At 38.4% G+C, this 23,227-nt stretch overlaps 2 protein-coding genes and 1 long non-coding RNA gene across 3 annotated transcripts; 2 read left to right on the top strand and 1 right to left on the bottom strand.

Moving 5' to 3' along the window:
- Positions 1-64: 64 nt before the first annotated feature.
- On the bottom strand, positions 65-1,429 carry LOC117805781. The gene is made up of 3 exons (XR_004629518.1): positions 1,018-1,429; positions 616-652; positions 65-408 (listed from the first exon to the last, which is right to left on the bottom strand). It is a non-coding gene; the product is annotated as an uncharacterized LOC117805781 (long non-coding RNA).
- Positions 1,430-1,615: 186 nt separating this feature from the next.
- LOC117805779 lies at positions 1,616-8,707 on the top strand. Its single transcript, XM_034674330.1, has 11 exons — positions 1,616-2,240; positions 3,763-4,237; positions 4,737-4,848; positions 5,099-5,203; positions 5,354-5,454; positions 5,687-5,788; positions 5,997-6,123; positions 6,208-6,312; positions 6,461-6,616; positions 6,731-6,852; positions 7,104-8,707. Exons 1-11 carry the CDS (start codon positions 2,141-2,143, stop codon positions 7,237-7,239), a joined length of 1,641 nt encoding a protein of 546 aa, XP_034530221.1. The 5' UTR covers positions 1,616-2,140; the 3' UTR covers positions 7,240-8,707.
- A 4,832-nt stretch (positions 8,708-13,539) lies between these two features.
- LOC117805823 lies at positions 13,540-20,362 on the top strand. The gene is made up of 11 exons (XM_034674391.1): positions 13,540-13,855; positions 15,353-15,827; positions 16,398-16,509; positions 16,760-16,864; positions 17,015-17,115; positions 17,348-17,449; positions 17,658-17,784; positions 17,869-17,973; positions 18,122-18,277; positions 18,392-18,513; positions 18,764-20,362. The coding sequence occupies exons 1-11, from the start codon at positions 13,759-13,761 to the stop codon at positions 18,897-18,899; spliced, it is 1,638 nt and encodes a 545-aa protein (XP_034530282.1). The 5' UTR covers positions 13,540-13,758; the 3' UTR covers positions 18,900-20,362.
- Positions 20,363-23,227: the final 2,865 nt, after the last annotated feature.

The raw sequence follows: 23,227 nt of genomic DNA, 5'->3' as shown, positions 1-23,227 counted from the left end.
TGCTTTAATACTGAGTGCAAGGACTGGATCACCAAACCAAATTTAAATTCACTGCACGGGCTAAACAACATTTAAGCCTAAGATAGAAACATCACATTAGAAAGACATATTTAATGTGTGTACCGACTGTATGTGTTAAACTAATGTTATTAAAACATTCAAAGTAATCTCACCTTCATTGATCAAAACTGGGGGAAATTTTGACACTGTTTTGGTTGTCCACCAACCTCACAGGGAAACATCTGTGGCCTGTTTCACCAGCTCTGTATGAGTTGTGTTTTAATGTAAGGTGCAAAGTTCAAACTAAACCACACCTCAAAACGAGTACATTTGTAACTTAAGTTACAGACGCAACTAGTAGAGTGTAACTTCTTAATTAGCCCAAGTATTGTCGCACTTTAAGTGGCACTTTAAAGTATGAAAAACAGAGAGAATGAGAGAGAGAGAGAGAGAGAGAGAGAGAGAGAGAGAGAGAGAGAGAGAGAGAGAGAGAGAGAGAGAGAGAGAGATGCAGAGACAGGCAGACAAAGGAAAGAAAGAGAGCAGGGATCAGTGAAGGTATAGTTTAAATAATGTTTAGGTGAACAGAGAGATAACAGCTTATTTTGTACTTACATATGCTGAGACAAAAGGTTACATGGACCTTGGTGCTCTGAGGGAGACAGAAAGCAGAGGTCAGGTCAGATATGCTAGATTCATCTGATACTGTCTCTTCTGTAATGAAAATAAGAGCTCTTTAATAAAGTCACAATGAAAGAAAAAGAACACATGTAAACTCCACATCAGGAGAAGGCAAACCTTCACTCCAAAGGGAGAGAAAGAGAGGACAAGTGGGTCAAGAGTGAGGATGAGACTATTTCAAAACATGTACATTGACAGTATTTGTGTCTTTAAAATAATGCAATAATAGATGGTTGCATTCATTACAGTCACTCTGTAAAAGTAGTAGGCTTTAGGACCCTCCAGGTGGATGTCAGCAAGAACACATAACAACAGTATACAGTATAATAAACTTACACGACTGAAGAATGCCTGTGAAGTCCACACCAATGAAAGGCACATCCCTGGAACACCCCTGGGGGACAGGGGCTGCACCTGCTGCCGCAGTCCAGCTTGAGGTGGCGATGGCAAACATGGCAGTAAGTTTGGGACATTTTGCTGTCCACTTGTTTTTAGCTTTTTATCTTGCAGCTTTTCTGCACCCCCCTTGCGCTTTTGTTATTTATCCATTTCCACTCACTTCTCTCCAACTCCTGTCAGCTCTAATGGCAACATTTGATAACCTGGGTCAAGCAGGAGGGGAGGGGTGGGCCGAGGGAGGCTGAGAGATTTCATTGTTTTTTCATAAATCAACAAATGGCTCATCACTGTCGATAAAAATGATTTATAATATTGTAACGTCCGTCCGGACGCTGCAATGATGACGAGCCGATTAGTGAACACAAGAGCTTCATGAACTGGTCACTGTCGGCCGTGACCACGCCCACTAACAAAACAAACATGATTAAATGAAAGAACTAACAACTTCTCCTGTGCTGTCTCTCGTCCTTCAAGCTCACACACACTCTCACTCACACACCTCAGCCCCTCCCTCCTGCTGCACTGTGTGCCGCTCACTGATGCCTTCACTGACTGTCAACACTGTAGGAAGTAGGAACATCTGCACTGAACACATTTAACAAACAGTAGCTGTTACAATGTACCTTTTGGGTTAAATCATGACAGCCCAGGGCCGGCCCAAAAATGTGCGTCGCCCCACCGGGCATTGCCCGGTACGCCAGATGGCCTGTCCATGCCTGCACTGCTATGATACATGTCCACTACTACTAGTCTACTATTACTGCTTTTACTACTGCTATTTCTTCTTACACTACTACTGTTACTATAATTACTTTTTACATTAGCAGCTGTTGTCTTGATGTTGATGTTATTATTGTTGTATTCCTGGTAAACACAATGCTGCAGCCACTTTCACTCAAGTAGCAGAGCTTACTGTAAGAGGAAACCGAAAGTAGGTTGATGATGTAAGGGGAATACCCCTTTATCTGCCTTTATAAGAATCAGTGCAGTCGACACACACGTAAAACAAAGATCGGAGTAGTAAGGTGCACTAGTCCAAAGAGAGCAGATACAATCTGTAATGTTGAAGATGAAGAACCTCTTTGGAAGCAAGCCCAAACCTAAGAGGACTGAGAGCAGGAGACCTTTGATTGAAAATAACAACATTTCTCTGCAAGGAGGTGAGTCTGCTTCTTTTGTCATTTAATAATTGTAAATTATTCTTCTTATGTGCGGCTTAAATAAGGTCCGCAAGCCATAAATCAAGGTGGCAACTTGTAGTTTTCAAATGAATATTGATGTACCATGTAAAATCCTAGAAATATACACTACCAGTCAAAAGTTTGTTCACACCTTCTCATTCAAATTTTTTAATTATTTTAATTATTTTCAACATTATAGATTAATACTGAAGACATCAAAACTATGAAATAATCTGGTTTTACCATAATCTGGATTACAACAGTAGTCAAATAGGGCTATCCATTGTGTACTAACCCTACCTCTGAACAACACAACTGATGGTCTCAAACACATTAAGAAGGCAAGTCATTCTACAAATGAACTCTTGACAAGACTCTTGTTCATTAGAAACCATTCCAGGAGACCACTTCATGAAGCAGACTGAGAGAATACCAAGAGTGTGCAAAGCTGTCATGAAGGAAAAAGGGGTCTACTTTACAGAATCTAAAATATAAAACAGATTCTGCTTTGTTTAACACTTTTTTGTTAATTAAATAAGTCCATATATGTTCTTTCATAGTTTTGATGTCGTCAGTCTTAATCTACAGTATTTCAAATAATTTAAATAAATACAAACCCTTGAATAAGAAGGTGTTTCCAAACATTTGACTGGTAGTGTATATTTAAATTATGGAATTTAAAATACAAAGAAAGATTTAAAAGATAAAGACTTGAGCAGAAATGTATAAAAGTACAAAGTGGAGAAAAGAGTGATATGTTAATCTGTGCAAGTCGAGCGAGTCTGCTTAAGTGTGTTTCAAGATTACACTTTTAAAAAGACTCATCTTCAGAAAATGTAAAACATGTAAAAATCTGAGAACAACAATGAATTTGTGGGACACAATTCAAAGTGACATTCAAACCAGACCGGATCAAACTGGTCCTGATTTAATACCAGCACGCTGGGGATTCCCAAATACCACAATAGATTGGTAACCTGTCATCAAATTGGGGAGTGTTGTCTATAAAGACACATTCAGCTTCACACAGATGCATGGAGAACAGAAGTAGTTGTCTATAAAGACACATTCAGCTTCACACAGATGCATGGAGAACAGAAGTAGGCGGTAACAAATCACTGTGCCAGCTGTGTAACTTACACGCACTACCTTCTCATTGGCTCTTGTTTGGTCCCTTAAACAACAAACCTGTTATTCTGCTCTGATGTGACTCAGTACAGAAATATTCAAGCACTCAAACACTTTGCACTTTAAGTTTATTTTTAGCTTTGTTAAACAGAAAAAACATGGATGACATTTCTACTCAAGCTGCATCAGCTTTTTTGTTTTTTGCTGTTACTGGAACAAGATTTAAGAAGGACGAGTTGAAGAGTCTATGCCATGCTTGCTTAGACTGTTTAAACCCACAAAGTGTGCATGCTACAAAGTTCAAACACAACATGATACTGAAGTAACATTTGCAGTGCTCTAACCTAAATTCTTAAATCTAACTCTTCCATAGGGTGCGATCTGCCATCATGTGATAGCAACGACAATCTGATAAAAACCTTCCACACCAACGAGGAACAACCCTCGCAGATTGCTTGGCAGACCAACTATCAGGATCTAGCTGAAGTTCTTGGTGTGGCCCCTGATGCAAACACCTCTGTGGATGGAGTCTGTTGCTCAATTCAACCTGAGGCTGATTCAGAAGGGAGAGTTAAGCGTCTCATTCAGAGATTTGTGCACAAGCACTTCCCAAAGCCACCGGCAGATCCAAACAAGAACCTTCACAAGCACCTGGAAAATGTGAAGAACACTGTGTACAGTGAGGTTGGGAGGCTGCACCTTCTGCTGGATGGAGAGAGGCAGACAGAATATCTGATTGAATGTTACCATTGTCAGACATTTGATCAGCTCCATGATCTCATCCAGGACATCAGCTCCTCCCAGAGTTCCTTCCACCTGATGGACTGGGTGTTACATACATATCTGAGGTAACTACATCTGCATTTTTACCTTTGTAACTTCTGAACTTCTTTCCATTTCCAATGTGATCTTTTGCATGTTTACCAGAGTGATAATAGAACTTACTTGTAGCACCATTTTGATCCAAACTTTGAGAAGGTTTAAACTCTTTTTGTTCCACTCAAGACGTTAATGCACTTCACTTACATAAGTGAACTTTTCACGCCTTACTGCCCAAGAAGACATCTTAGATCAGCCACATTATGCCTGCTAACTGTGCCAGATTCAAAGTGTGATCAGGCTTTTACTGTGAAGGCACCTCGGCTCTGGAATGATCTTCCCCTTCATATTCAGACAGCAGAACAGTCTGACTGTCCCTTTCAACTTGTCTCTGCTTGAACTGTATGCTTGCTTTTGCTGTGTCTGTATTAACCTTTGGTTTGAGCCATTACTTGAACAATTTGATCCCCATAAGATATCTATTCAACTATTTCAGTTCTGATGTTGGGATTTGTGATACTTTTTCAGTTTGGATCTGTCCGACTTCCTCGACCTTCCAGAAAAACTGAAAAAGCCTGACCCCGTGATGTCCTCAGAGTGGATTGGCAAAGCAAAGGACAAGCTGCTTGAAAATGTGCAGGTAAGGAAACGAACACCTACATTGTAATGGCTGCGTACACTAAGAGGTGCCTCACTGACTTAGATTAGGATGGCAAAATAATAAAAACAACTGTCATAATGCTCGACAGGCTAATCTTAGAGCTGTTTCAACAAAAACTCAACGGAACAATATCAGAATAAACTTTTGAATCGATCTGCATCTAAGAATTATAGAATAAGAGTTATAATCTGTGCATATTAATAGTTTTGGGGTTTCTTTGTGGCTACAGAAAGAAGTCAAAGGGCAACTGGAGAAAATCCTGCAAAGTGATAGAGTCCAAGAAGGCTGCGATAACGATGAAGCTATTATTCGTCTCTGTGTGGACACCATTGGGGTAGGTACCACAGTCAAATATGTGTATATTTCATGTCTTTGTACATTGACATTTCTATGTTTTTTTTTCTTTACTAACCTGAGTTTTTGGATGTCTTTGGAGTGGTTGTTGAGTCATAAAACTGTCTTTTTTTCTTTGTTTCTCTTGAAGTGTATTGATGCCATGCCCAAAGAAGCTAAAAAAATCAGCTCCAAGCTGTCTGTTCAAGTGCAGGAGATCTGTTTCAGTGAGCTGCTGGTGTTTCTGGAGAGGTGAGGATCTTGATTTTACCATAGCAATACTTAATCTACAAACAGGATGTAGAAACGTAATCTAATGATCCCTGACTGAAGACCATGAAGACTTGAGAACTGCTTTATCGCTGCAGCTTGAATTTTCAGTTTTCACTAAATGAACATTCTGCATGTGTCGTCAGTCAAAAGGATATCTGTCAAGTCATGTTGCATTGTTTAAACTGGACATAATGATTGTTTTTGCTTGTAGGTACACTGCTGAGCAGGCTGAGGCTCTTATCAAAGAAGCAAAAGAGGACAGACCAAACATGTGGCTCTTCTTCAAGACCTTGAAAACCTGCGAAGAACTGAAGTGAGTTTGAGCACCTCTGTTCCTGCAAAATAATAATTCAGTTCAGTAAAGACTTAAAGGTTCATTTAGTCACACCTAGTCATCAAAAATTATATTGTGCACACAATTAAAACGCTTTTAAAAGGCTTGAACTATTGTAAGAAAATATCAAATATTAAGATATAAATAAAGTTTTTTCATTGTCTGTTTTTTTGTATTTTTTTCTCAGAAAGCACGTCCAGAGGAAGGGTTTAATCTCAAATAAATCCCTTCTGGAGGATATAGTGCAAAAGCTTGACGACATGGAGACTCTCACTCGAAAGCTTCAGCTGAAAGTAGTGGCTGACTTTGCAGAGGTAGCTGTTCAACTTCACTTTGAAGTACAAATAAGTCATTAACGCATGTTACTGATAAATTCAATCTCAACTTCTGTCCCACAGAAACACCTGAAGAGTTACTTCAAAGCAGACAACAAGCTATTCTTATTGAGTCTCACACTGAAGGCTAATTTCCCCAAGATACAGCACTGCCAGGACTTACAGGAGGTAAGACAAAATTTAGATAAAGATCTGAATCTGATACAGCCAAATGTTAGTCTCAGAGTAAGTTAGCTTCCCATCAGTATGACTTCCCTTGACACATACCATCCACTGTTCCTGTTTAACTGTCTCTTTCTGTCTTTGTTTCTTGCAGAAAGTGATGGATGAAGCCTGTCGGCTCATTGTTCAAACTTACCTCAAACATCTTCTCCAACGCAGCCAGAAACAACTGCAGAAGTACTGGAGTCATGATGTTGGAAAAACCATCACTGATGATGCTGAGTTACTGCACAAGGCCATGACAGAGCTGGTGAGATCATCGTTTCTGATTGATAATATGAAACATACTTCAACCTACTTCATGTGATCGTGTGTTGCTAGCTTGCTAACCCTAACCCTTTCTGTTTGTGTGGTCATGTATCAGGCCCCTGGTGTTCAGCAGCGGAACCTCTTGCTGGAGAAAGTGGCAGAGATGTCGGATTGCAATGACATCAACGCGCTGAAGATCACAGTTGCAAGCATGCAGGAAGAATGTCAAACTTTGAGGTAATTCCTTCTAGGTTACATCATCTCTTTTATTTTAAAGCTGCTGTATGAAATAATTTCACATAATTAAAGAAACAAGAGACTTACAAATATAGACCTCACATCTAACCTTGAATCAGCAGGGTTCAGCAACAGGACATGGGTTTCCTTACAGCTCTGGGTTCCCTTTGACTCTGTTTCTTGTTTTTACAAGTATAATCACAAGAACTATACCTTACTGATTTACCTGGTTGTGTTGTTCTGACCTGCAGTGACGACATGGATCTTCTGCCCAAACTGCTGCGCTGGAAGGGTCTTCCTCATAGGAGGGTTAGGGCGGTGCTGAGTGTCATTCCCGGGCATCAACCCAGACCTGTGTCCTGCTTCTCCTGCCTGAGGTGCTGGTGAAGGCTGAGGTGCTCTTCAGACAAGAGGGCTGAGCTGATTGTTCACTCCGTTACAGACGTCAGCTCTAATCCAAAATATAAGATTAAGATTTGAAAAGTCTTTAGATAGAAATGTATGTAGGTATACATTAATATAAACAAGCAGATATGTTACATTGGGTATGACACAGAGGCTTCGACGCTTACTTCATTGGTGTTCCTTTTATTTTTCTAAACTATGATTTATTGGTAGGTGCTGGGTTCCTTTATTTTATTTTTGACACTAAAGTTGAAAAGCTGTCAAAAAGAAGCAAAAAAAATTATACTTATATTTTTAAGTTTCTTAAACTTAAGTTTCTTACATGTTCACGTCTTTGAATTAAGGTGGAGGATTTTCTCTCAAGTATCTTTTAATGAACAATTATGGTACATGCATTCCAAGTATACATTCAGGTCTCATCTATAACTTCTGGTTGAAGGATGTTTTATTTTATGAATGTGATTATACTTCAAATCAAATAAGAGTTAATTACTGATAAAAGTAAGAATGTTATATGATAACAAAACAATAACAAAGGGAAGGAAAGGGAGATAAGTATGAGTGGAGTCGAGAGATATTCAGTAATAAAAAGGGAACTCATAATACACAAACAATGATTTGTGATGATGATTTTAAAGGGACATTTACACAATGTTTCTAAGATGACTGAGCAACAATAACAAGTAAACCTTAGTGGTGTGCACATTGAAGCTTCTCTGTGTGAAACTTCAGCACCATTAATGAAAGAGGAGATTAGTTTGTTGAGCTCTGATATTCAGACGGGCACAAACAGTTCAGAGGGGAAACATTGAAGGTAAAGTTTTACTTTTATGCCTTCCTTCTGTTTCAGACCCCTTCATAGGTCATTTTTTGTACTTTTAGTCTACTTACATTTTGCTATTTACACTATAGACACTAAAAGTCAAAGACTTTCATTCAAGCTGATGAAGATGTTCTGTCTCAGCATTTCATGTTCATGTGTTAATGTTGTTAACCACTCTATTTATTCTTATTTATGAGTGTATAGCATTCCTACACAAATGTCCCTGCAGTCACTAGCTGACATGATAATATTTGTCTGTAAGTGCAGTGATTCCAGTGTTTAAGTTATTTATCAAACGTTTCTGGTTTACACTTGAATTACAGAATCTGTTTGAAGTTGAAACCTGTGGATTCCTCAGGAGAGGTGATGTGAACTCGATGTGGGATACTATGATATCTCACAAAAAGAGATCCATCGAAAAAATGAAAAGTTCCTCACAGTACAGTTCACTCAAACTGTATTTATTTACTTGTTACACTACAGAGATGTTTTACATCTTCAATGTTTGTATCTTCCTTTATATGTGCTGTGTATTTCTACTACCATGTAAGATCTGGTTACTGAGATACATAAAGACACTATTGTTCCGTTAGAGATGTAACAAATAAAGTTTGATTCAAATAAAAATCTGTTTTTGTCTTCATTATGTCACCACTAGATGGAGACATCATCTTGCTTTAATGTATCTAGATGGGAGACTGCTGCTCAGACACAAAACAGACCCTGAAACAGTGGTTGTCACCTTATCATCAATCTTTATATGACGTCAAATCACAACAAATGTTATCTGCTTTACAAACAGAGCAGGTCTAGACTGTACTCTATGTTCTATTATTAACAAAGACCCAACATCAAGATAGGATAAGATCCAGTCCCATCTTACACACAGGACTCAGTCTGATCTCATCTTAATCCACCATGAGCAGAGCACTTTGCAGCATTTAGCAAGTTACAGTGGCAAGAACAAACTTCCTTTAACAGGCAGAAACCTCCAGCAGGACCAGACTCATGTTAGACACACATCTGCTGAGAGTGAGTTTGAGTTGTAAAGAGGGATAGAGGGAGATGAAAAGAGAGAGAGATGATAGTGGTGAGACGGATAGGAGTGTCAGCTGGAGTCTTTGGCTCACTCATCCCAAAACTCCTACAACAGAAAAAGCAACATGAAAGTGTCATCCCAGATATATCCACAAAAACATACAGGTACTTCGAATAAGATTACAAGTTTTTGTGTCAGGTGAGCACTAAAATGAAAAACAATACTGTACCTTTGAATAGCCTTATCCTGGTGTAACCTGTGGACCGTCTGACTTTCTGAAAATGTCACTTGCTTTTTCATTTTACGAGGATGTATGACAGAGCTCTGTGGAAGGTGGAAGCATCAGCAGCAGCAGCCAGTTCAACTCCAGTGAAAGACTCATCCGTCCTCTCTGAGGTCAGTCCAGATAATTAGTGAAGTGGGAGGTTTTCTGCTCTTACCAACCTTCAAGGCCAGTAGGTGTGTTGCTGTGACAATAAGCCTTGCATTATGATATTCTAAATTTGGCCCCAAAAACCCAAAACTTTTATTTTATTTTACAATGTCTCATATGCATTTTTGTGTGTGGTCAGCTTCCCAACAAACAATAAACAATCCTGAACAGATACAACATTAGCAAGAATAAGAGTTGTTATTCAGTAGTCTACTTGTTTTGACTGATTGGAACTTTTTAAGAATGTATGAGTTTGCAACAGGTTCACGAGGGTTTTTTCTAATCATCATTTAACCCATTTTATTGACAAAAACTGCTGATTAGTTTATGATGACTAAAATCAATTTGATTGTAAAAGTCAACACTTATTTGTCCCAAAGTGGGGTCCGGATCTCCCCGGGGGTCGCAAGATGCCTTCCAAAAACAATGAAAATTTAGAATGATCTAAAGTTGCATATTTTATTAATTGTTGTAAAACTATATAAAGTAAAAATTGTAAATAAAACCATTCAAATAAAAAACATCACCAATTTTCTTCTTTACTTTGTTGCCACATAACCACTGAGGAACTGATGCTGCTTTTAGCCTCTATTAAATGTTAAGAAATGTGTTGGTTTTTGGGTTAGCCTGCTAGTTCTTGTGTGCGGCTTTAACATTTAACCACCTCATGACAACGGGGGTCTCCAGTCTCTGGATGGCACTGTTACTTTAGAGCCTGTAGACTAACATGTTTGGGAACCCCTGTTATACATTACCGGTTAATTCGACCAAAAGGCTGAAACTAAGACTGAATGGAAGATGATGGGATCAGAAAATCAGTGCATGACACAAACACCTAAAAAAAAGAGCCCAATATTAGTACAAAGAGACCATACAGATTTTTTTTAACATAGTTTCAATTACAAATCTGTTCAGTCAACTTTCTTTTTGATCTTTAATTTACATTTAAGTGCTACTTCCTGTATCATTCATTTCATACACTTTCCTCTCCATCTGCTTGTTGTGATTGTATCTTTAGGAGGACTTATTATTGTCTTAATCAGTTAGAAAACAAAGTCATTAAGGAAAACGTTCTCATGTATCACCTTTCTGTTAAATACTTTGTCTTTTAATAAGCATTGTTGAATAATTGGTGCTTTTTTCACTGTATTTATCTTTGGATGACTCAACTCCCAATAAGGCAGATTTGTTTAATCTGTTGCGTCATCTACAAAAACATTGCACTCCAAATCTGACTAATATTGATTTACTGTGTCTATGGGGGAATAAAAGGGAATATCCAACTCTTCTTAACTGACTGTTTGTAGTGAAGACCAGGAATTCACCCTGATAGAGTCCTGAAGGCCTTATTTTTTGTTATCTGAAATGGAAACTTTTCAGCGACACACCCACACCCAAACACATAACTGAGCAACTGTTAAAATCAGCATTATAATCTTAAAATGTTAATATGTTTGGTCATGCTTTGTTTTTTGTCTTGATATCAAGACAGATTATCTGAACACATGAATGTTAAAATAATCTAAACTGGAAACTATGATCTAATGAAATGAAACTGTTTCACATTCGATCCTTTTTGTACGCCTCTCATTTTCTTTTGTTTGAAAGTAAGAGTCGTTCTTTCACAACAGTCCTGTTTTCCCTTTTGAAAACAACGTACGATCATGACTCATCATAACTGCATACTCTGGACCGCAGGGCTGTGGGAAACAATGACTCCCACCTTTTTACTCTCTCTCTCCTTTCAGGAAACCACCAAAGGATTGTATTTTGCACATAATGAATATAAGATGGCTTCAAAACATAAAATGTTGCACTGTTTGGTTGTACTGTGCACAGATTTGCACCACCACTGCACTGATTTGTTTAACTTGTGTCACACCCTAAAGGCAAAGGCTGTGACAAAGCTGTCTCTAATACTTTAATACTGACCTTTATTTCCTGACACTGCTTTACACTGTCTGAGGAAGAGAAGTAGGCAGTAACCAATCATCTTGTGCCGGCTGTGTCTCTGAAACGTGTAAACTTGTCATTGGCTCTGATTTCATGTTATCGACTCTATCAGAAAACAAACCTGTTACTCTCCTTTAATACTGAGTGCAAGGACTGGATCACCAAACCAGAGTTCTAGAATTTAAGTTCACTGCACGGGCTAAACAACATTTAAGCCTAAGATAGAAACATCACATTAGAAAGACATATTTAATGTGTGTACCGACTGTATGTGTTAAACTAATGTTATTAAAACATTCAAAGTAATCTCACCTTCATTGATCAAAACTGGGGGAAATTTTGACACTGTTTTGGTTCTCCACCAACCTCACAGGGAAACATCTGTGGCCTGTTTCACCAGCTCTGTATGAGTTGTGTTTTAATGTAAGGTGCGAAGTTCAAACTAAACCACACCTCAAAACGAGTACATTTGTAACTTAAGTTACAGACGCAACTAGTAGAGTGTAACTTCTTAATTAGCCCAAGTATTTTCGCACAAAGGATGTTTTCACTTCCTGTGGACACTCACTGGAAAAGCACTTTTTTGTTTCTTCTCATGTCTGAATGCCAATGAGCAAGCAAACGGCTAAAAATACATTCTGTTTACGTCCATGAATCAACTAACAGAATCACAAAGGTATTTAAGATATGACAAAGCATTATGGTAATTTATGCTCCTATAACACAGCTGGTGTACAATAACACCTGTAACATTGAGAGGTACATTTGTCGACCGTTACATATGGTATTAATGGTACTGATGAAATTATTTCGGCTTCTCCTCATCCTCCGAGTTATCTCACCTTTCAAAACAATGACAACCAGTGTTTTATGGAAGTCTACTCAGTGCTGGTGTAAGGTTTAAGATGTAACTTGTGCTTGAGCTGGAACTATCGCAGCTGAAAAACACAGTGATGTGAGGGAATGAACTTAGACATTATAAGTGAAGGTGGTAAAATCAAAACAATGAGCTAAAAGGTGCTAAAATGCATGCAAAGATAATCTAAAGCAACGTTAGAGTGTTAATTCCTTGGTGGGTTGGTCACTATGAGCTATTTAATTTACATTACAGAAGTCACTTGGTCTGTAGTCAATAAAATATTAAATATAAGTAAAGAATTAAAGTCTACTTGCTCTGTGGTTTACAGCGTAGGAGAAGCTAACCACTGGACTTCAAGTTGAGCTTTTCTTTGTTGAAACTGTTATTTTAAGAGCCAATTGTTGACCTTCTGATCCCCTCTTACATCAAGGATAATCATTCCTTATTGTGTTTTAAACCCTTTAATAGTTTCCTCATTGTGAAGCTGACATCAGCTCCAGCTTCCGTCTTCTGTATTTGTTTACACAGGAAGTACTCAGGAGTAGTACTGAGAGTAAGTCGCCTGTAATGCTTAGAGCACAGTTCACAATGAGTGCCACTGTGGTAATCAAAGGGAAGATTAAACACTAACACTATCATAATAATAAGATGAATTAAAGGATGAATGCAACCCTGTGTTGATAGCTGAAACATATCTGTCTTCTTGATGTGACAGAGATATGAAGCTTTTGTAAACAAGCTGTGAGATTCTTCAGATTAGAGTACAGGGAGCTTTTTGTTTCCATTCATGTGCTGCAGAGCATCAGAGAGTATTTTGAATATGTTTTGATACAGACCTATGTGTAATCATTGAACGCGCCAGCTACTGTCTAAAATGATGCAACACCAACAGCAACAACAACAACGCCTCCTCCTACCATCACTGCTACTATTACAACTACTATACTTTAACCACTTTTACCACAACTTGAACTTCTATTACTGCTGCTTTTACTTCTATAAGAAGCAATACTACTGATAAAAAGTAATGTAAAAAAAAAGGATATAGTAGTACACTGCTATGATACATGTCCACTACTACTAGTCTACTATTACTGCTTTTACTACTGCTATTTCTTCTTACACTACTACTGTTACTATAATTACTTTTTACATTAGCAGCTGTTGTCTTGATGTTGATGTTATTATTGTTGTATTCCTGGTAAACACAATGATGCAGCCACTTTCACTCAAGTAGCAGAGCTTACTGTAAGAGGAAACCGAAAGTAGATTGATGATGTAAGGGGAATACCCCTTTATCTGCCTTTATAAGAATCAGTGCAGTCGACACACACGTAAAACAAAGATCGGAGTAGTAAGGTGCACTAGTCCAAAGAGAGCAGATACAACCTGTAATGTTGAAGATGAAGAACCTCTTTGGAAGCAAGCCCAAACCTAAGAGGACCGAGAGCAGGAGACCTTTGATTGAAAATAACATTTTTCTGCAAGGAGGTGAGTCTGCTTCTTTTGTCATTTAATAATTGTAAATTATTCTTCTTATGTGCGGCTTGAATAAGGTCCGCAAGCCATAAATCAAGGTGGCAACTTGTAGTTTTCAAATGAATATTGATGTACCATGTAAAATCCTAGAAATATACACTACCACTCAAAAGTTTGTTCACACCTTCTCATTCAAAGTTTTTTATTTATTTTAATTATTTTCAACATTATAGATTAATACTGAAGACATCAAAACTGAAATAATCTGGTTTTACCATAATCTGGATTACAACAGTAGTCAAATAGGGCTATCCATTGTGTACCAACCCTACCTCTGAACAACACAACTGATGGTCTCAAACACATTAAGAAGGCAAGTCATTCTACAAATGAACTCTTGACAAGACTCATGTTCATTAGAAACCATTCCAGGAGACCACTTCATGAAGCAGACTGAGAGAATACCAAGAGTGTGCAAAGCTGTCAGGAAGGAAAAAGCGGTCTACTTTACAGAATCTAAAATATAAAACAGATTCTGCTTTGTTTAACACTTTTTTGTTAATTAAATAAGTCCATATATGTTCTTTCATAGTTTTGATGTCGTCAGTATTAATCTACAGTATTTCAAATAATTAAAATAAATACAAACCCTTGAATAAGAAGGTGTTTCCAAACATTTGACTGGTAGTGTATATTTAAATTATGGAATTTAAAATACAAAGAAAGATTTAAAAGATAAAGACTTGAGCAGAAATGTATAAAACTACAAAGTGGAGAAAAGAGTGATATGTTAATCTGTGCAAGTGTGTTTCAAGATTACACTTTTAAAAAGACTCATCTTCAGAAAATGTAAAACATGTAAAAATCTGAGAACAACAATGAATTTGTGGGACACAATTCAAAGTGACATTCAAACCAGACCGGATCAAACTGGTCCTGATTTAATACCAGCACGCTGGGGATTCCCAAATACCACAATAGATTGGTAACCTGTCATCAAATTGGGGAGTGTTGTCTATAAAGACACATTCAGCTTCACACAGGTGCATGGAGAACAGAAGTAGTTGTCTATAAAGACACATTCAGCTTCACACAGGTGCATGGACAACAGAAGTAGGTGGAAACAAATCACTGTGCCAGCTGTGTAACTTACACGCACTACCTTCTCATTGGCTCTTGTTTGGTCCCTTAAACAACCTGTTATTCTGCTCTGATGTGACTGAGTACAGAAATATTCAAGCACTCAAACACTTTGCACTTTAAGTTTATTTTTAGCTTTGTTAAACAGAAAAAACATGGATGACATTCTACTCAAGCTGCATCAGCTTTTTTGTTTTTTGCTGTTACTGGAACAAGATTTAAGAAGGACGAGTTGAAGAGTCTATGCCATGCTTGCTTAGACTGTTTAAACCCACAAAGTGTGCATGCTACAAAGTTCAAACACAACATGATACTGAAGTAACATTTGCAGTGCTCTAACCTAAATTCTTAAATCTAACTCTTCCATAGGGTGCGATCTGCCATCATGTGATAGCAACGACAATCTGATAAAAACCTTCCACACCAACGAGGAACAACCCTCGCAGATTGCTTGGCAGACCAACTATCAGGATCTAGCTGAAGTTCTTGGTGTGGCCCCTGATGCAAACACCTCTGTGGATGGAGTCTGTTGCTCAATTCAACCTGAGGCTGATTCAGAAGGGAGAGTTAAGCGTCTCATTCAGAGATCTGTGCACAAGCACTTCCCAAAGCCACCGGCAGATCCAAACAAGAACCTTCACAAGCACCTGGAAAATGTGAAGAACACTGTGTACAGTGAGGTTGGGAGGCTGCACCTTCTGCTGGATGGAGAGAGGCAGACAGAATATCTGATTGATTGTTACCATCGTCAGACATTTGATCAGCTCCATGATCTCATCCAGGACATCAGCTCCTCCCAGAGTTCCTTCCAGCTGATGGACTGGGTGTTAAATTCATATTGGAGGTAACTACATCTGCATTTTTACCTTTGTAACTTCTGAACTTCTTTCCATTTCCAATGTGATCTTTAGCATGTTTACCAGAGTGATAATGGAACTTACTTGTAGCACCATTTTGATCCAAACTTTGAGAAGGTTTAAACTCTTTTTGTTCCACCCAAGAGGTTAATGCACTTCACTTACATGAGTGAACTTTTCACGCCTTACTGCCCAAGAAAACATCTTAGATCAGCCACATTATGCCTGCTAACTGTGCCAGATTCAAAGGGTGATCAAGCTTTTACTGTGAAGGCACCTCGGCTCTGGAATGATCTTCCCCTTCATATTCAGACAGCAGAACAGTCTCTGCTTTTGAATCCTGTCTTAATGCTTTAATGCAAACTTTATTTTGACCTTTTCCCACTCCCTATGTTTGTGACTGTCCCTTTCAACTTGTCTCTGCTTGAACTGTATGCTTGTTTTTGCTGTGTCTGTATTAACCTTTGGTTTGAGCCATTACTTGAACAATTTGATCCCCATAAGATATCTATTCAACTATTTCAGTTCTGATGTTGGGATTTGTGATACTTTTTCAGTTTGGATCTGTCCGACTTCCTCGACCTTCCAGAAAAACTGAAAAAGCCTGACCCCGTGATGTCCTCAGAGTGGATTGGCAAAGCAAAGGACAAGCTGCTTGAAAATGTGCAGGTAAGGAAACGAACACCTACATTGTAATGGCTGCGTACACTAAGAGGTGCCTCATTGACTTAGATTAGGATGGCAAAATAATAAAAACAACTGTCATAATGCTCGACAGGCTAATCTTAGAGCTGTTTCAACAAAAACTCAACGGAACAACATCAGAATAAACTTTTGAATCGATCTGCATCTAAGAATTATAGAATAAGAGTTATAATCTGTGCATATTAATAGTTTTGGGGTTTCTTTGTGGCTACAGAAAGAAGTCAAAGGGCAACTGGAGAAAATCCTGCAAAGTGATAGAGTCCAAGAAGGCTGCGATAACGATGAAGCTATTGTTCGACTCTATGTGGACACCATTGGGGTAGGTACCAGAGTCAAATATGTGTATATTTCATGTCTTTGTACATTGAAAATTCTATGTTTTTTTTTCTTTACTAACCTGAGTTTTTGGATGTCTTTGGAGTGGTTGTTGAGTCGTAAAACTGTCTTTTTTTCTTTGTTTCTCTTGAAGTGTATTGATGCCATGCCCAAAGAAGCTAAAAAAATCAGCTCCAAGCTGTCTGTTCAAGTGCAGGAGATCTGTTTCAGTGAGCTGCTGGTGTTTCTGGAGAGGTGAGGATCTTGATTTTACCATAGCAATACATAATCTACAAACAGGATGTAGAAACGTAATCTAATGATCCCTCACTGAAGACCATGAAGACTTGAGAACTGCTTTATCGCTGCAGCTTGAATTTTCAGTTTCCACTAAATGAACATTCTGCATGTGTCGTCAGTCAAAAGGATATCTGTCAAGTCATGTTGCATTGTTTAAACTGGACATAATGATTGTTTTTGCTTGTAGGTACACTGCTGAGCAGGCTGAGGCTCTTATCAAAGAAGCAAAAGAGGACAGACCAAACATGTGGCTCTTCTTCAAGACCTTGAAAACCTGCGAAGAACTGAAGTGAGTTTGAGCACCTCTGTTCCTGCAAAATAATAATTCAGTTCAGTAAAGACTTAAAGGTTCATTTTGTCACACCTAGTCATCAAAAATTATATTGTGCACACAATTAAAACGCTTTTAAAAGGCTTGAACTATTGTAAGAAAATATCAAATATTAAGATATAAATAAAGTTTTTTCATTGTCTGTTTTTTTGTATTTTTTTCTCAGAAAGCACGTCCAGAGGAAGGGTTTAATCTCAAATAAATCCCTTCTGGAGGATATAGTGCAAAAGCTTGACGACATGGAGACTCTCACTCTAAAGCTTCAGCTGAAAGTAGTGGCTGACTTTGCAGAGGTAGCTGTTCAACTTCACTTTGAAGTACAAATAAGTCATTAACGCATGTTACTGATAAATTCAATCTCAATTTCTGTCCCACAGAAACACCTGAAGAGTTACTTCAAAGCAGACAACAAGCTATTCTTATTGAGTCTCACACTGAAGGCTAATTTCCCCAAGATACAGCACTGCCAGGACTTACAGGAGGTAAGACAAAATTTAGATAAAGATCTGAATCTGATACAGCCAAATGTTAGTCTCAGAGTAAGTTAGCTTCCCATCAGTATGACTTCCCTTGACACATACCATCCACTGTTCCTGTTTAACTGTCTCTTTCTGTCTTTGTTTCTTGCAGAAAGTGATGGATGAAGCCTGTCGGCTCATTGTTCAAACTTACCTCAAACATCTTCTCCAACGCAGCCAGAAACAACTGCAGAAGTACTGGAGTCATGATGTTGGACAAACCATCACTGATGATGCTGAGTTACTGCACAAGGCCATGACAGAGCTGGTGAGATCATCGTTTCTGATTGATAATATGAAACATACTTCAACCTACTTCATGTGATCGTGTGTTGCTAGCTTGCTAACCCTAACCCTTTCTGTTTGTGTGGTCATGTATCAGGCCCCTGGTGTTCAGCAGCGGAATCTCATGCTGGAGAAAGTGGCAGAGATGTTGGAGTGCAATGACATCAACGCGCTGAAGATCACAGTTGCAAGCATGCAGGAAGAATGTCAAACTTTGAGGTAATTCCTTCTAGGTTACATCATCTATTTTATTTTAAAGCTCCTGTATAAAATAATTTCACATAATTAAAGAAACAAAGTATTACAAAAATAGACCTCACATCTAACCTTGAATCAGCAGGGTTCAGCAACAGGACATGGGTTTCCTTACAGCTCTGGGTTCCCTTTGACTCTGTTTCTTGTTTTTACAAGTATAATCACAAGAACTATACCTTACTGATTTACCTGGTTGTGTTGTTCTGACCTGCAGTGACGACATGGATCTTCTGCCCAAACTGCTGCGCTGGAAGGGTCTTCCTCATAGGAGGGTTAGGGCGGTGCTGAGTGTCATTCCCGGGCATCAACCCAGACCTGTGTCCTGCTTCTCCTGCCTGAGGTGCTGGTGAAGGCTGAGGTGCTCTTCAGACAAGAGGGCTGAGCTGATTGTTCACTCCGTTACAGACGTCAGCTCTAATCCAAAATATAAGATTAAGATTTGAAATGTCTTTAGATAGAAATGTATGTAGGTATACATTAATATAAACAAGCAGATATGTTACATTGGGTATGACACAGAGGCTTCGACGCTTACTTCATTGGTGTTTCTTTTATTTTTCTAAACTATGATTTATTGGTAGGTGCTGGGTTCCTTTATTTTATTTTTGACACTAAAGTTGAAAAGCTGCCAAAAAGAAGCAAAAAAAATTATACTCATATTTTTAAGTTTCTTAAACTTGTTTACATGTTCACGTCTTTGAATTAAGGTGGAGGATTTTCTCTCAAGTATCTTTTAATGAACAATTATGGTACATGCATTCCAAGTATACATTCAGGTCTCATTTATAACTTTTGGTTGAAGGATCTTTTATTTTATGAATGTGATTATACTTCAAATCAAATAAGAGTTAATTACTGATAAAAGTAAGAATGTTATATGATAACAAAACAATAACAAAGGGAAGGAAAGGGAGATAAGTATGAGTGGAGTCGAGAGATATTCAGTAATAAAAAGGGAACTCATAATACACAAACAATGATTTGTGATGATGATTTTAAAGGGACATTTACACAATGTTTCTAAGATGACTGAGCAACAATAACAAGTAAACCTTAGTGGTGTGCACATTGAAGCTTCTCTGTGTGAAACTTCAGCACCATTAATGAAAGAGGAGATTAGTTTGTTGAGCTCTGATATTCAGACGAGCACAAACAGTTCAAAGGGGAAACATTGAAGGTAAAGTTTTACTTTTATGCCTTCCTTCTGTTTCAGACCCCTTCATAGGTCATTTTTTGTACTTTTAGTCTACTTATATTTTGCTATTTGCACTATAGACACTAAAAGTCAAAGACTTTCATTCAAGCTGATGAAGATGTTCTGTCTCAGCATTTCATGTTCATGTGTTAATGTTGTTAACCACTCTATTAATTCTTATTTATGAGTGTATAGCATTCCTACACAAATGTCCCTGCAGTCACTAGCCGACATGATAATATTTGTCTGTAAGTGCAGTGATTCCAGTGTTTAAGTTATTTATCAAACGTTTCTGGTTTACACTTGAATTACAGAATCTGTTTGAAGTTGAAACCTGTGGATTCCTCAGGAGAGGTGATGTGAACTCGATGTGGGATACTATGATATCTCACAAAAAGAGATCCATCGAAAAAATGAAAAGTTCCTCACAGTACAGTTCACTCAAACTGTATTTATTTACTTGTTACACTACAGAGATGTTTTACATCTTCAATGTTTGTATCTTCCTTTATATGTGCTGTGTATTTCTACTACCATGTAAGATCTGGTTACTGAGATACATAAAGACACTATTGTTCCGTTAGAGATGTAACAAATAAAGTTTGATTCAAATAAAAATCTGTTTTTGTCTTCATTATGTCACCACTAGATGGAGACATCAATTTGCTTTAATGTATCTAGATGGGAGATTGCTGCTCAGACACAAAGCAGACCCTGAAACAGTGGTTGTCACCTTATCATCAATCTTTATATGACGTCAAATCACAACAAATGTTATCTGTTTTACAAACAGAGCAGGTCTAGACCGTACTCTATGTTCTATTATTAACAAAGACCCAACATCAAGACAGGGTAAGATCCAGTCCCATCTTACACACAGGACTCAGTCAGATCTCATCTTAATCCACCATGAGCAGAGCACTTTGCAGCATTTAGCAAGTTACAGTGGCAAGGACAAACTTCCTATAACAGGCAGAAACCTCCAGCAGGACCAGACTCATGTTAGACACACATCTGCTGAGAGTGAGTTTGAGTTGTAAAGAGGGATAGAGGGAGATGAAAAGAGAGAGAGATGATAGTGGTGAGACGGATAGGAGTAGTTGTATCAGCTGGAGTGTGGCATGTCCAAAGCAGCAGGTCAGAGGAACCCACGAGACAAGGGAGCTCAGGGACTCCCAGAAAGACATATTCAGGGGCGTTGTTAGGCATAAAGCTCTACTGGGGGACAGGCCCCCTACTATATCCCCCCCCCCCCCCCCCCCCCCACACACACACTGCCACACCCCACTTCTACACTCTCACTACTACTTGAGATATTAATGAGAATATGAACATATTTATTTTAACAATTATGAACACTTTGAACTTGACAGCAAAAGCATATATGAGTTAAACAATGGCAAGTCAGAACTCTCTCAGTTGTTTTTTTTATTTCAGCTTTAAAGCATATAGCCTATTTTTCATTTTCGCAAATCTGTCAATCACTTGACTATGACTCGGCTTTGAAAGTTCTTCTTTCTCACAGCTAAGACAGCAAGATGGTGAAGCCTGTCTTGCGCCATTGTGCTCCTCAGCCAAGTGTGGAGCCGTCTCAACACACTGAATGACCTTTCACAACTACAGCTGTTGATTGGGATTGTTAGGGAGATCTGAATGACCTGTGTCAGCGTGGTGTTATTCAGCAAGTTGAAAACACACTGCATATCCTTGATTGAAAGGCTTTCTTTTTTGGAGGCTAGATAGTTTTTGGCCACTAAAACCTCCTCTGATTTCCTCCTCCCTCCTCCTCTGTGGATGACAGAGAGCTGTAGAGAGCAGGGCATTTTCTTCTCAACTGCTGATCAATCTGGCAGATGTTTCTTGATAACAAATATTAGACCTATTCAATCTTTACTGACAACCTGGAACAAACAAATTAACTAATGAATATCAGCTTTCAAATCTGTTGTTGAAACAATTTTCATCAGGTACCAATAACAGGCTGTTAAATCCCAGACTGGGATTCAGTTGTTTGCTCAGAGATGTTTTTTTCATTCTTTGTAGTAGTTGTGATTCTTAACTGCATAACAAGTCACTGGAGGATTTCCACTAGTGAGATTCCAGTCATTGCCAGCATAGTTATTCCCAGTACTGATCAGAGCCGACAACTTTAATGAGGTTGTCTTCCTTCCTTTCCTCCCACTCTCCATGGGGAACTTGTAGCTATGAACCCGGTCTTCCTGAGCGAATTCTTCCTCTTAGAGCCATTATATAAAAACAGAGACTAGACTTTCAAGAGAAGACTACACTGCTTCCTCAAATGAAGTCCACAGGAACTACCTTGGCAGGCGTAAGACTTGGCCTGAGTGATGAAATAATTCAAATCTGGAAACAATTCAGCTCTCTGTGTATTCCCGCACAAGAGGGTAAATGATTTCCTTGAATTGTTAAGCTCTGTTTTGGCTGTGATGGGTGTGAATCAGTCACATAACTCTTTTTTCTTTGAAGTTATGTCTTAATGCTCCCATGATGAGGTGTACAAGAAGAATGATTAAAGCACACAAAGCCTACACGTGGAAAAATACATGATTTTGTCACTTACTATGAGTAGTAATGTTGGCATGTCAGCTCCCTCCGGTGAACAACAGGAACCAAGAGATGGATGATCATTAAATTTGGTACACACCTTTATAATCCTCTTGGGACGAATTGCGGTTAATGGTTGTGCTCTCTAACTTTTTATGGAGTGGAACTAGCATGCTAAAATTGTCTTTAAATGTTGTTCAACTTCTCTCAACATCTATCGTTTGACTCCTGGAAACAATAACAAAATGGACAAATATTCAGAGACCAAATCCTGATGTCTTTGGGGATCCATTCAACTTTTATAATTAGAAGTGTCACAAATCTTGATCTAATGTCACTCATTCATTTTTGACTGTTTCATTTGAAGCCACTTCCTTCAAATTCTGAGTAAATTTAAACACGTCAGCTGCGTCAAATCGTTCTGCTCTCTTCCCTCGAGCAGCCGGACATTAAAAGCAGAGCATGTGCAAAACAAGGGGGTCACTGGATACCATTATGGACGAATGGCCATTGGTTGTGAGTCGGACTAGCGGAAGGGTTGGCTGAGCTATTCAATAAAGACTAGATTAACATACAGGACACCATCACTGCACAATTGTCCATTCCAAAAAATATTGTTTACACTGATTCACGTCTGTTTTTCGATTATCAGAACAAAGGTCTACAGTGATTTTCCCTGCGTAAAGGTGATTTTGATGAACTTTTTTCTCTAACTTTGAATTTTTTAGTAAATAACTTAAACTATAAACAAACTTCTGCTTGGAATCTTGTTTTTCATTTAATGAAGTTAAGGTGTAAACTTAAATTCGGGAGCAGGACCACACCTAAACCACACCCTCAATCACCTGACAAGCCTTCTTAAACGTAGCCAGCCTACTCCAACCATTTGACTGGGATTCTTTCACCCACCCTCCCACA

Source organism: Notolabrus celidotus, chromosome 22, assembly GCF_009762535.1.
Source record: "Notolabrus celidotus isolate fNotCel1 chromosome 22, fNotCel1.pri, whole genome shotgun sequence".
Lineage (NCBI taxonomy): Eukaryota > Metazoa > Chordata > Actinopteri > Labriformes > Labridae > Notolabrus > Notolabrus celidotus.
This window is presented reverse-complemented; position numbering and strand designations above follow the sequence as displayed.

Bases quoted from the DNA above. Each gene is read 5' to 3' on its own strand.
- LOC117805823 (XM_034674391.1), top strand. From the start codon at position 13,759: ATGTTGAAGATGAAGAACCTCTTTGGAAGCAAGCCCAAACCTAAGAGG. The intron at 17,116-17,347 runs GTGAGGATCTTG...TTTTGCTTGTAG, and splicing joins CTGCTGGTGTTTCTGGAGAG to GTACACTGCTGAGCAGGCTG. The intron at 18,278-18,391 runs GTGAGATCATCG...GTCATGTATCAG, and splicing joins ACAAGGCCATGACAGAGCTG to GCCCCTGGTGTTCAGCAGCG.
- LOC117805779 (XM_034674330.1), top strand. From the start codon at position 2,141: ATGTTGAAGATGAAGAACCTCTTTGGAAGCAAGCCCAAACCTAAGAGG. The intron at 6,313-6,460 runs GTAAGACAAAAT...TGTTTCTTGCAG, and splicing joins ACTGCCAGGACTTACAGGAG to AAAGTGATGGATGAAGCCTG. The intron at 6,617-6,730 runs GTGAGATCATCG...GTCATGTATCAG, and splicing joins ACAAGGCCATGACAGAGCTG to GCCCCTGGTGTTCAGCAGCG.